The sequence below is a fragment of the Molothrus ater genome, chromosome 2 (assembly GCF_012460135.2).
Source record: "Molothrus ater isolate BHLD 08-10-18 breed brown headed cowbird chromosome 2, BPBGC_Mater_1.1, whole genome shotgun sequence".
NCBI lineage: Eukaryota > Metazoa > Chordata > Aves > Passeriformes > Icteridae > Molothrus > Molothrus ater.
In genome coordinates this window covers 30518234-30532307 of record NC_050479.2, presented here as the reverse complement: position 1 = coordinate 30532307, position 14074 = coordinate 30518234, and the positions used below count along the sequence as shown (strand labels likewise).

The window sequence follows — 14074 nt, the reverse complement described above, 5'->3', positions numbered from 1 at the left end:
CTCTTCCACCTGCTTTACTCTTCTTGCAGGGTATGTTGCAAGCAGACTTCTCGCTGGTATCTGCTCTATCAACAAGGCTCTCAGATCTTACCTCACCTGGCTGTAGACCTTGTTTTCCTCACAGACTCATCCTTTTTTAGCAGTTCTGTATGTACATGAATCCTTTACACCTCTGGGATCTGGGTTTCTTCGCCATCAGAAATGTGAAATAGGGAACACCTCCATTACTTGGTCTGTATGTGGAACACAAGCCTTCAATTTATGTTACTTTAGAAACTGAATCCCATCTCTTACACATGTATTGCTGTCTAGAAAGCCAAGATCCTTATGGCTGGGTGACTTGGGAGGAGTACTACTACTAGAAGGATCAGTGCCTGCTCTCAGGACTTTCTAAGCTCTTCTCCTCTCAGCACATTCCACAGAAAGCCCTTCCTTCAGGCCATGACCTCAGCACTTCTTCAGATTAAGCCAGTGACTTGCTGTCCTATGAGATGCACTTCCAGAGGATAAGCCAATGAAACAGATCATCACACTTCATAGGGATGTGCTTCAATCCCTGACTCCCTGACACATGTCACTGCAGCTCATCACCCTCCAGCTCTGCTGAGAGCCCCACCAGCAAAGTGGACATTCTCAACTGCACTGGACCATGGAAGATATCGATGAGCATCAGCCCTTCAGAATCACAGAATCAATTAGACTGGAAAGGATTTGTGAGATCATCGAGTCCAACCTGTGACTGCACACCACCTTGCCAACTACAGGGGGGCACCAAGGGCCATTTCCAGTCTTTCCTTAAACACTTCCAGGGATAGCGACACTGCCACCTCCCTGGGCAGCCCATTCCAATATCTAATCACCCTTTTTGTGAAGAAATCCCTAATGCCCAACCTAAACTTCCTCTCGTGCATCGTGAGGCTGTGTCCTCTTGTCCTGTCGCTGGTTATCTGGGAGAACAGTCTGACCCCACCCGATACAACCTCCTTTCAGGTGGTTGTAAACAGTGTTAAGATCCCCGCTGAGCCTCCTTTTCTCCAGGTCCAACAGCCCCAGCAGCCCCAGCTGCTCCTCACAGAACTTGAGCTGCAAACCCTTCAATGGGCCCAATCCACGGCGTAACTGCTCCGCCGTTAAACGGCACGGCCACGAGGTGTTCCTCGGCCCAGAGAAAACCCCCGGCCCCCAGCCGGGCGGGGCGCGGGAGGCAGCGCGGGCCCCGGGCGGCGCAGGTCGGGAGCAGCCCCGGCCGGGGAAGCGCAGGCACCCGGCGCGCCGCCGCCGCCATGGCGCTGTCCCCGCCCGGCACGGGCACGGCCCCGCGCGCCGCCGGGCGCCCCCTGCCGGCCCCCGCGGGAGCGCGCGCGGCCGCTGCCCGGACCAATGCCCCGCCCCCGCCGGGCGGCCGCGACCAATCGCGACCCGCCCGGCCGCGCGCGCGCGCCGCCCCGCAGCCCGGGCCGGAACGCCCCCGGCGCCTTTCGCGGCAGCGCCGTAAAGCGCGGCCGGCGGGGAGCGCCGGGGCCGGAGCGGCGGCGGTCGCGGTCGGATGCCCGGGGGCGGCGGCAGCAGCAGCCCGGCGCCCGGCACACAGGGGGCGGCGGAGGCGGGCGAGGCGGCGGCGGGCGGCAGGATGAGCCTGTCGCCGAAGGAGCTGTCGAGCCTGCTGAGCATCGTGTCGGAGGAGGCGGGCGGCAGCACCTTCGAGGGGCTCTCCAGCGCCTTCCACCACTACTTCGGGAAGGCCGAGCACTTCCGGCTGGGCTCCGTGCTCGTCCTGCTGCTGCAGCAGCCCGACTTGCTGCCCAGCCCCGCTCAGCGCCTCACCGCGCTCTACCTCCTGTGGGAGATGTACCGCACCGAGCCCCTCGCCGCCAACCCCTTCGCCGCCGTCTTCGCCCACCTCCTCAACCCCGCGCCCGAGCGCGGCGGCGACGAGGCGGAGCGCACCCCGCTCTCAGGTGTGTCCCGGCGCGGCGGGGAGCGGGCCAGGCGGGGCGGCACCGGAGCGCTCGTGGAGTGAGAGAGCGGTGGGAATCCCGCACGGCCGGCGCCTCTGGGCTTGGGGTCAGCCGGGCCGCTTGCTGGGACCTCATAGCTCTCTGCAGCTGCCTGAGGGGGCTCTTTAGCCTGGAGAAGAGCAGGCTCGGCTGCTTTTCGCTCTCTACAGGCGCCTGAAAGGAGGAGGCTGTAGCCAGGTGGGGGCCGGCCTCTTCTCCCAGGCAACCAGCGACAGGACAAGAGGACATAGCGTAAAGCTGAGCCACGGGAGGTTTAGGTTAGATTTGGGAGTTCTTCACAAAAAGGGTGATTGGAATGGGCTGTCCAGGGAGGTGGCAGAGTCACTATCCCTGCAAGTGTTTAAGGAAAGACTGGACGTGGTACTCAGTGCCCTGGTGTAGTTGTGTAGTTGACGTGGTGGTGTTCAGTCATAGGTCAGACTCGATGATCTCAGAGGTCTTTTCCAGCCTAATTGATTCTGTGATAACACAGAATTTTTTGAGAGAAAACCATCACAAAAAGCTGGAGGTGATAGGAGGCTCCTGACAGCCTTAAAGCTGTGAAACAAAACTGTTAGAGAGAAATACATGCAACGCTTTTTTCCTCTTCAGTAAATATGGAACTACCAGTGTCGAGTAAATCAGTTTCTAAAAAAAATAACCTGTTGGAGAGACTACAAGAGAGGATCACCAAGTTGGTTAGAGGGCTGGAGCACTGGAACAGGCTACCCAGAGAAGCCGTGGATGCCCCGTCCCTGCAAGTGTTCAAGGCCAGGCTGGATGGAGCTTGAAGCAACCTGGCCTAGGGACAGGTGTCCCTGCCTGTGGCAGGGGGTGGGAACTAGATGGTCTTTAAGGTCCTTTGCAACCCAGGTCATTCTCTGATTCTGTAAATTCAGGTCATACTAAATAGCTCACTTTTTGTCTGGATGGGAAATTGTGTGAATGAACTAGTATGAGTGACTTAATATCAGCTGTGGCATGTCATGATGTGTAATACTGATCACAGAGACTGTATTTGGCATTAAAGCAGTTCTGTATGTGTCACACAGACTCTCCACCTGCACCTACCTTGCCATAAATAACAGATGTGTTTGTCTTAGTTTTGCTTATTATACAGGAAGACCATGGAAACTGTTAATGCTCCTACATTAAAAACCATGGATTGTTTTTCATTGTGTCTCCACAGGCTTCTTACCTCCCATAACTCCTCCAGAAAAATTCTTTCTTTCACAACTGATGTTGGCCCCTCCTAGAGAGCTGTTCAAGAAGACTCCTCGGCAGATTGCTGCGATGGATGTGGGGAACATGGCCCAGTCAGTGGACATCAGTGGGCTGCAGCTGGCATTAGCAGGTGAGGAAGGTTTGTGCTTGTGCTGCCCTTAGGGATGGAAGCTCTCATTGGAACATGGCTATGGGCTACCTGAGAAACACCTGTCTGTCCTCAATATGGAAAAGTTTGAACTATGCTTTAAGGTCTTCAAGCCTCTGTTCAAGCACTTAGAGAAACTTCAGGCAGAGATTACATCCGAACTCTTATCCTCCTTAACAAGTAATTTTTTAAGCATATATGTAATTGCCTTAAATGCAAGAATACTTTGCAAGTATAGGAAGATTTTAAAGCTATGAGGGATTTTTTAGGGATGGGGTTTTTGGGGGGGGGATTTTTGGTGGGTTTTTTTGTTTGCTTTTTTTAGTTCTTGGTGGAGTTTTTTTTTTATATTTTCATCCATTTTCACCCTTTACAGTATTTCTTTTATGAAAGAACAAGCATAACTGTAATGCTGCTATTACATACCAGTACTTCAGCTGTACCTGGAAAATTGACTATTACAATTATATCTTTGTTTTATTGCAAAGTTAGGCCTTGCAATCTTAGCTCAACAGTTGGAAAGAGATCTAGTTTTACTAGATTGAAAAGAAAAGCAGTGTGATGCTTTGACAGGAGAACAGGAGGAGGGACATGACTGTTCATGTCACATCTGGAATAAAGATGAAATATTATATATTGTTGGGAACAAGGAACCAGTTTAAAAACAAAAAAAAAATTCCTTTTTCCCTTGGTATGTTGCAGTAGACCTGCTTGCTTGAAAACTGACCATCCCAGTTCTGTATCTGTAAAATGTGATTTATTGCTATGAGGTTGGGCACCATTTAGATTTTCAGTGTCCTGCAGTTAATGTAGGTTTCTTGGTATTGTATCTTGGTATTGTCATTTTTTTTCTGTGGACTCTGACATTGACTGGTAAAGCTGTGGTATACTGTCCCTTGTCTTGTGGGTCCTCCTAAGCTGCTATTTCCAGACTGGGATAATTTGAAAATGCAAATTGAACACCCTAACGTGCCATTGTAGGTTAGACAAACTTTTCTGGTCCTTCTTATGTTCATCCTGTCTGTATTTTAAATTAAATTAAATTAAATTAATTAAAATTAAAATTTTGCTCAGGTAACTTGTTGTTTTTAGTGCAAGGCATATGTGATGCCTTAAGAAGCCTTAAGGTGCTTTTATTTGTTTTCCCCTTGGTACTGTCTTTGCCTTCTGAATAGCTTGTTCTCAGTAAAGATGAATAATTGAATCACAGAATCTGTTGGGTTGGAAAAGACCATAAAAATCATCTACTTCCTCCTTCACCCACTGTGGGCATGAACATCTTCCAATAGACCAGGTTGCTCAAAGCCCCATCCAGCCTGGACTTGGACATTTCCATGGACGGGGGTCCAAAGCGTCTCTGGGCAACCTCAAAACTGGTTGGGTGAATGTGTGCTCTAGGCCACATATTTTATTTTAAAATAGAGTATGATTATGGCTGAAAGTAGAATACAAAGTCATTAATGGTGCTTGTATAAAATTTATATCATTGTTTACATAATCTAGTAAAAGTGCACAGTTGCTTACAAGCAGTTGTAGAAGTTATGTAACAGAACCAGCTGCATCTGAAAAAGCTCTGTGCTGTCTTTCTCAGACTTCTTGCTATAGGTCCCCAGAATAACTGTCTGCTTTCTAATCACTTTCTTAGAAGATAAATCTTGTTTTAAAATCATGATGTTTCTTCTCTTTGTTGTGTTTTGGAGAGTCTATGATTTTTTTCACTAGTCTTCAGTATATTTCTCCTAATGATTCAATATGCAAGATGAAGCTGGTGCAGGATGATGACACTAAGATGCAATGTTTGAGGTGTTTTGTTTACACCCTTTCCCCAGGATGTACAGAATGGCACAGCTGTAACACTTGTAGCTCTTCAGAAGTGTGGTCCTTGAGATGAATTCAGGGCTGTTCAGAGCCAGGATGATTTTTACTTGCTTTAGCACATATCTGCAAACTCAAATGAAATAATTTAGAAAGCGTTCCATTTTTTCTATCAGTTATCTCTCCCATTCCTTGTTTTTTTTTAAAAAATAAAAACACTTATCCTCTGAATCTAAGCTCACTGTGACAGTTTATTTGCAACTCTTAAGGTGGATTTTCTATTTTTGATTTTCTTTTTTCGTTTAAGGTTTTCCACCACCACCCCCCAAAAAAACCAAACGAACAAATTAAAAAAAAAAAAATAGAATGCTGGAATTGTGCATCTTGGGCATGAGTATTAACACTTGTTCTGTTCTCTTTTCCCTTTGGTCTGCAGAGAGCTAATTCAAATGTTGGTACTGTCCTACAATATATGTTTGTTCATCTGGTGTGCTACCCTATCAAAAAAGTAATTTTCTCCTAGTTGCTGGGATAGATCTCCTGGCAAAGTGTTCCTCAGTATTTGTCTGCTACCCTTATTTGATGGGGGAGTAATTGACCTGGAATGAAAGTAAAGCTTTAAATACATTGTCAAGCTTTCTTTAAGAATCAAAGAACCTTTCTTTTTACCTGTAAAAATAAAATAATAAGCTCCCTAAAAAAAAACTTTTTGTTTTCAGTTTAGTTTTGTAAAATTTAAATGTATTAGTTGAAGATGCTGTATTAGTTTCTGTTAAATCACCGTGTTGTAATTCTTACTTCTGCTTACCTGAAGCTGTTGATTCAGCCCTTATTCTTGAAGCAGTGAGGTTGAACTTCTGAGCTTCAATGCATATAACTGAGGGCTCAGAGAGGCTTCTCAAATCAGTGAAGTGAAATATCACTAATCATCTATCTAACATCACTAGCAATTTCAGATTATGAGGTTACAAACAAATCCATGATTTACTGACTGATGGATTTAAGTCCTAGACTACTGATGCAAAGATAGAAAAAGGACACCCAATGCCTCTTCCCCACTCCTGTACTTCTTTTGTTAAATCAACCCTTCTGTTCAGGGGCTAACTAAACAAAAGTACTATGAGATGAAGTTAGAAATAGTTGCTTAAGTAGAAAATATGTTTTATATACCATCTCATTTGGACTTTGCCTTTAAAATGGTGGTTTGGTTTTTTTTTAAGATTAAAGTATTGTAGTTGTTGCCTTTAATAGAAAAATATACCCTGCTGTGGTGCTTCAGTGAGCATATATGCACATGTTTGCATTATCTGAAGTAGTTGGATAAAGGCACGTAAGTAAGTAGGACAGAAAGCCAGAAAAATTAACAACTTTGTTCTCATGATGCTCTTGTCACTCACAGTTTTGGGCATCTCTTGCAGATTTGTTTGGAGTCATATGAAATAGTTTGTGTGTGTGTGGGCAGCTGGAAAGAGTCACCATGACTGCACAAAAAGGAGCAAGCACACTTTGCTTAGAAGTGTTAGGGTACACAAAATATAACAGCACTCACTCAATTAGCCAGGAAATTGAGTGGTGTTTAGTTTGATCTGGAACTTTTTCAAGGGATATCTTGTGTGGTACCAGCAGTTTTGGACTTCAGATTGCTTAAGGCATAATCTGCTGCTTAGTCTTCTCTGTTAACAGGGTGGGGATAGGAATGTTAAGTGGTATTCTGTAGTGGGGATTTTTCTGCTTTTTGTCCTTTGGAGTTTTCTTTGCCAAAGCAATGGAAAACAGGATCTCTCAAAATAGTACAGAGAACACAGAAGATCAGCCGTTAAGTCTCCAGATACAGAAGAGCAATAGATTATTGACAGAAGGGCACATAAAAATCTGATAATGCAAGCAATGAGGTCCATATTTTCCTTTTTGGCAAATTTGTTCAAGTCTTCAGCTGTATATACACTAACCTTAATGTTATTTTTCTGTAACTTGTTTGTGCTCTGTAATTTGGCCTCTAACAGGACGACTTTAGCTCCTTCCAGGTTTGCTTTAATGATGATGTCTGTAGAATTACATAACCATTAAAACTCCATAGTTTACCACTAAAGCACTGATTCTGGCTTGACAGCAAATGTACAAGGAGCTCAGGCAATGCCACAGAAAGGTTGGGTAAATTTGAATAGCTGACTTCAGGTCTAGTATGCCCATTATCTAGTATGACCAGCAGGTCTGTAAATGGATCTGTGTAGATCTTTCACTTTCCTTCTCTGAGAAATGATTACAAACCAGATACAGCACATGAACTCTTTGAGGAGTAGCATGGGAACCTACTAATGTACTGCTTTTAGATGTAGATTACATCAGTTACGTGCCTGTTCCAAGGCCAAGACTACATTTCAGATTAACATCTATTTCCCCTTTATCCTTGCTGCATACCCTCTGTGCTTGCCTGTCAGCTGGCACTCAGACTGCTGACTGCCCAACTGTACTAAATTTCATGTTGATATTATCTGTTGAGGTTTTTTTAAGCCAATTCTTTTCTAAAGCTGCTTGTTTCTCACTACTTTTTGTATTCCAGGCATCTCTGTTCCAATTTTATGGTTTAATATTCCTCTTTCAGAACGTCAGTCCGAGTTGCCAACACAGAGCAAGGCCAGCTTCCCCAGCATTCTCAGCGATCCTGACCCAGATTCTTCCAACTCCGGGTTTGACAGCTCTGTTGCTTCCCAGATCACAGAAGCATTAGTGAGTGGACTAAAGCCTCCTATAGAAAGTAGGTGCATTTTCACATCTTTGTTTCTGTAACTCACTACATACTGTGTTATTATAATTCAGATAAAATGTAATGGAATTCAGAAATATTTTCAAGGCATGAAATGAAAATTAAGGTGAATGGAAGTGCAAAACTGCATCAGGTTGTTTCTAGGTCAGATTCTAGTGTTCACATTTACAGACTTGTCTTCAAGCCCTTCCCCATGTCATCTGTTGAACAAGACACTAGTCTCTGCACTGAGATCTGCATTGGCTGGTAGCACCTCCCAAGGAAGCTGTTACTGTGGGAGGGAAAAAGACCACAGGATCAGTAACACAGTGATCTGAATCAAGAGGAAAAACAGGTGGATGCAATGGTATCACTAAAAATCAGAAATAAATGTTTTTCTGGGAGGTAAATAGGATTGTAATGCTGTTCTCAGTGTTATAATAGCTTAAAGAAATAGGAGCTTTTGGGGTGTCTTCTGTTTTTTACTGATACAGAACTGAATACCCAAAGCTTAAGAAAACATCTCCTATTGTTGCCTTTTTAGGTCACTTTCGACCAGAGTTTATCCGACCACCACCTCCACTCCATATATGTGAGGATGAATTGGCATGGCTAAATCCAATTGAACCAGATCACACAATTCAGTGGGATAAGTCAATGTGTGTTAAGAACAGCACTGGAGTTGAGATAAAAAGAATAATGGCAAAAGCTTTTAAAAGTCCTTTGACTTCCCCACAGCAAACACAGGTAAGGATGATGTGCTTTCCTGTCTAAAATGATTCTCTAAGAAGCTATTAACTGCTGTGTTTTATAAAAGTTTGAGCACTTTAATTGATCTGTGTTTGCATTCAGAAAACTTTTAATAGTAAAAATCCAAAAATTTTGATTTGGGTTTGTCTGAATAAGGAAAATAATGTTCATACCATTGACTTGATATAGTTACAGGTGAACAGGAGTGGCACTAACATGTTTCTGCATGGAAAAATCTTTGTATAACTAAGTTGCTCATGCTTCTATAAAAGTTTTTGATAAATAAGTACTTCAGAAATATCAACAACATTTTTTTCCCCTCAATTTGATAATATTACCCCTGATTTCATTGGGCTTTTTTTCATAATCATTATGCTGGCACTATAAAATTAACTTTATTTGCACTACTCTTTGTGCCAAGTGAACTTGAAATCGAGATTTCCTTCTACTGGACAGAAAACTAAAGGAGGCTGAAACTTTTCTTTTTTTTTTCCATCAAAAAAATTCATCATGGATTTTTTTAACTCCCTTCTTTGCCATCCATGGATGAAAGACTCCTAAATGCATTAGTTTTATGGACACAGTTGCCATAAAACTTTTAAAGTTTTAAAGTAAAAATTTTAAAGTAGCCCTCCAGTGCTTTTCAATAGAGAAGCCTAAATCTAAAGCGCTATCATTCTCTTGGATCTTAGATGTGTTATAACAGTTTTTTCAAGCAGTAACATGAATAGTTGAGGAAAAATCAAGTGAGGATTTTTTTTTTCTTCTTCACAGCTCCTTGGAGAACTGGAAAAGGACCCCAAGCTTGTTTACCATATCGGTCTCACTCCTGCTAAATTGCCAGACCTGGTTGAAAACAATCCTTTAGTAGCCATAGAAATGCTGCTGAAACTAATGCAGTCTAGTCAAATAACAGAGTATTTTTCTGTCTTGGTCAACATGGACATGTCCTTACATTCAATGGAAGTTGTAAATCGGTGAGTACGATCTCAAATCCAGTAAGGTTTTGCTGAGTGTGTAAAATGAGCAGTTTTGTTTTATCAGGATATCTGGAAATGTTCATTTTGATCCTTCTTGAGGCGTCTCTGTGTGAGAAATAAAAGACTACAGTGGGACAAAGGGCACTTATTGTAGAATCCTCCACAAACAGTTAATGCCACATGCCTAATCTGCTTAATTGCAGCTTGTGTTCTTGATGCAGCTTAAGTGAACAAAAGGTGCTGTTGTTAAACAGCTGCCCTGCTGTACATTCATGTTCTGTTTTCATTGAGAATAATTTCTGCAGATAGGTACCACCCATTTTCTTAACAGAATGCTAGCCCTTTAAATGGGAATACTTTTCAGATAGCTACTTCCCACAAATTTACAGAAATACATCTCTCCCACTTAGTTTCTTCCATTTCTTAGCAATTCCTGAATGTGAGCTACCAAATAAGCCTCAATCAGCAGTCCCTTTGAAGCAGAGTTGAATTGCACCTTAAATATCTTGTGATTAAAGAAACAGTTCCAAAATAAATGCCTCCCTACTGGTGCAGACTGACAGCAGTTACTGCCCTGAAGTGGAGCTAATGATTGCAACATGGAGAAAGAGTGGTGAGAGTTGAGCTTTTACCTGTGTCCAGGAGAGTACACCACCAGTCAGGCATGCTGGGTCTCCCACAGCATAGCTACCACAGGAACAACTTCCATCAAACTGCAAAGTGACTGTCAGTGCAAACAGGGGAGACACTGATTGTTAAGGGAAATAGACAAAAAAATTGAAACTAAAACCTTCACCTTTTTCCCTATTGTCCCCCTTTCACTATTTGAGGTAGAATTGATTTGAGTTACTTTGGTCAGAATGTGTTGTAACCTTGTGGCAGTTCTCCATTTAGCATATGTTGTTACCTTAAGAGAGCTGTATTGCTCTTTCAGTTAACAACAGTGGCAACTCAAATGTCAGATGTACTAGAAACCAGTCTAACTTAGCTTCTGTACTGTCAGAGTTTAAAAAAGTTTTACTCTTAATTTAGAAATTTAAATGAGAAGAAATATATCTGGAAGCTGTAAAAATATCAGTTCTGTATTACAGAACTGGGAATAAACTCATATAACAGGTCTAACTGATATGATTTGTTTTGCTACAGCAACACTAGATTTATGGCTTCATAAACCACTGAATATATTTTATTTGAACAGGCTTACTACTGCAGTTGATCTCCCACCTGAATTTATTCATCTTTATATCTCCAATTGTATCTCCACCTGTGAACAGATTAAAGACAAATATATGCAGGTGAGTGCTTCAATAAATTGGTTAGGAAAAAGTATCCCATATATTGCTCTGTGAAATATGTGCTATGATTTTAATAAGGCTGATAGCATTAAGTTACCCTGTTTTACTGCTTTTTAATTTCAAAGGCGCTTTTTTTCTTCTCCTAACACTCTCTGTTTCCAAGCCTGTCTTACTTGCATGCTGGTACTGAGGAGTTGTAGCCACTCCAAGGATCCCTGACTAGGGAGGGTCAGGGGAAACCTGAGGAGGTTTACACACTTCTGGCATTCAGGGTTGTCCACATGCTGTGTGAGGTACTTCCTTCTCTCCTAAACTGATCTGTTGGTTTCACCAGGTGCCCAGCAGAACTTTTCTTGGGTATGTCATTAGTGAAAAACATTTCTGTGTTCAGTTTCTCCGAGGCTTTTTGCATGCCAAGTCCTGCCTTAGCTTTTTCCTCTTGAAACTGAAGTACTGCAGTATCCTGAGTCTCTTGCAGCAAGACAACTGTTCCTTTCCCATTAAGCTTTTTTGGTGTCCTCTAGTACCTTCTCCAGCTGTATTGTATCCTTCAGCTACAGAAATGAAAGCTGTGTACAGTGCACAGGATAGGGTTGCAGTGTGGTTTTAGACAGCAGCAATCCTCCCATCTTGTTCTCAATCCCATTCTGATGATGACTGACCATGTGTTGTCTTTTGGTGGCTGCTGATGCCTCTCTGCTTTGTGGTTCTGCCAGACACACATGGGTAGCTTGATCTGTGACCTGCTGAGTAGCTCTGCCTATTACATTTGGTAGTAGAGAAGGAAAATAGCAGCAGACCTGGGCTGCAGCTGAGAATATGCCCAGAATGGGACACTGTGCTCAGAGGGGCTGCTGAGAGCACATAGCAGCTGTGCTTCAGGCACACAGGGGACAAAAAAAGAGCTCTGAGGGTCAAGGAACATACACTGATTACTAAGCAGAATGCAGAGCTTGAGATCTAACTTTTTTTAATCTGTATGGGGCCTCACAGCAGCTGAGACACTAGGTATTTTGTTTAAAAAGCATGGTACAAAATTACTGTTGGAAATGATCCTCAGAGACTGGGAGTCAGCCAGTAATCTTGCATTTGTTCCTTTGCTGAGTTTCATGCTCCTGGATTATTAAAATTACTCATGTAACTAATTTGTGTTGCAGAGAAAGCATGTGATGCCTTTTGATCGCAATGAAGGAAATAAGTTGTTTAGTCTCTGAATTCTCTCATTACAAGTAGTAAATTTTGCAGTAGTAAGATCAGCTCCTGGAAAAATAGCTGATACCTGATTTTCAATGTCAAACAATCTGAAATGCTTTGGACACTTAATCTGTCACATCCCTCAGTTTTGTCTGATAAACATTGTTCACATACATAATTGCTTTTAGAGAAAGGTTTGGGTTCAAGTCTTTCTCACAATGTGAAGTATGAGAGCACTTTAGTGATAAAGACTTGGTTTTGTCCTTGGGGAAGAATGTGCTCGTGTGTTAAACAGATGGTTGGTGACTCGATCTATGTATGACAGATTTAAAGTGCCAGTTCCTAAGCTTTCACTTCCAATTCCCATCGTGCTCTTCAAGGTGTTGCCTAAGTAGCTCTTAAGAAAGAGGAACACTTTTAAGATCCTCTCTTTTCTCTGGATCAGGCAGGAAATGAGCCATGAGTTCTTGGATTAGGTGTCCCTGGAATTTTTTTCCTTCTAACATAGAGCAAAAGGGTTACCTGCTGATTCGGCAACAGAGCACATTCCATGAAGGAAGTTTGGAATCAGTTTGGTTGATGTCACTTCCTATCTGGAGTTCCTTGATGATGTGGTCATAAGAAATTTTAAGATGTGAAACTTGTTCAATTTTCTTTATGGTGCTATTGTAGAAAATAAGACTAAGCAAGACTCAAATGTTGACATAATCTTCAGCTATTATGTCTTCTTTGCCTTTATTCAGAGATTATTATATGATAAGTTAAGTATGGTGGATAGGTAGATCTGGTGCTTCATTTGTGCATGGGATTAATCCTGAGAAGGCTCCTGCATCTGGAAGTACAAGAATATAAAGCTGTCAATATTTTAAATATAGTAGTAGTGTGGGAAATGGAAGAGAAAGGGCAGCATGTACAAAGCTTGGGAACACAATAACTGCTGAAGCTAAAACACCTCACTAGTACTGCTGAGGACCAACAGTCCTTTAACTGACTTGGTTGCAAACATTTATTTAGATTATTAAACCATCTCTCTTATGTTTCAGAACCGCCTGGTCCGTCTTGTTTGTGTCTTTCTTCAGTCTTTAATCAGAAACAAAATTATTAATGTACAGGACTTGTTTATAGAAGTGCAAGCATTCTGCATTGAGTTCAGTCGGATACGAGAAGCAGCTGGCCTTTTCAGATTGCTGAAGACACTGGACACTGGGGAAAATCCATCAGAAACAAAAACATCAAAATAAAGTGACTGTCAGTGGCAAAAAAACCCCTCTTGCTAGTGTTCTATACCAATTAATTGTACATTTGAAACTTAAATCCCTGGATTAATTATGTATTATGTTAATTACATTATAAATAGCATTTTATGCATTTGAACAATAAATAAGGCTTTTTCTGATACACGTTTGATTTTGTGAAATGTTTTAGGCCTTACACTATTTTTCACTATGGCTAAAATTTGTATGTGATATACATATCCTAAAATTCAGGCTCTAGTTCCAGAGATAATATAAAGGATACTTAGCATTCACAGCAAATTTAAGTATTAATCTGGCACTCACTGTCTTTGGATCCATAATCACTTGTATATAACTAAAGTCAACTTGTATCAAGGTAAGTAAGTTCCTTGTTTTACCTTTTGTTCACTGTGTAAGACCTTCTAGGAGCTGGATAGAACTACTAACAATGTATTCTAGTGAGTAAGGGAAAGTCTGTCTTGATATCTAGAAACAGCTACAGGCTTATCTTCACAAGGCAGAAATGAAGTTGGGTGCTGTAGGCTCACAGAAATATTCTCTCCTATCAAGACCACTGAGTATTTTCAGAATCATGCTAGCAGCAGTTGAAATACCATACCTTACATGCTGGTAAAAATCTTTCACTTAGGAAAGAGGGTCACACTTCTTCCATAAAAATCAAAAGAATTCCAG

General features: G+C 42.3%; 1 protein-coding gene across 1 annotated transcript; it reads left to right on the top strand.

Moving 5' to 3' along the window:
• The first annotated feature begins 1531 nt into the window (after window positions 1-1531).
• On the top strand, window positions 1532-13544 carry CNOT11 (CCR4-NOT transcription complex subunit 11). Its single transcript, XM_036394798.2, has 7 exons — window positions 1532-1958; window positions 3187-3351; window positions 7787-7939; window positions 8472-8674; window positions 9452-9654; window positions 10856-10952; window positions 13190-13544. The coding sequence occupies exons 1-7, from the start codon at window positions 1547-1549 to the stop codon at window positions 13385-13387; spliced, it is 1431 nt and encodes a 476-aa protein (XP_036250691.1). The 5' UTR covers window positions 1532-1546; the 3' UTR covers window positions 13388-13544.
• Window positions 13545-14074: the final 530 nt, after the last annotated feature.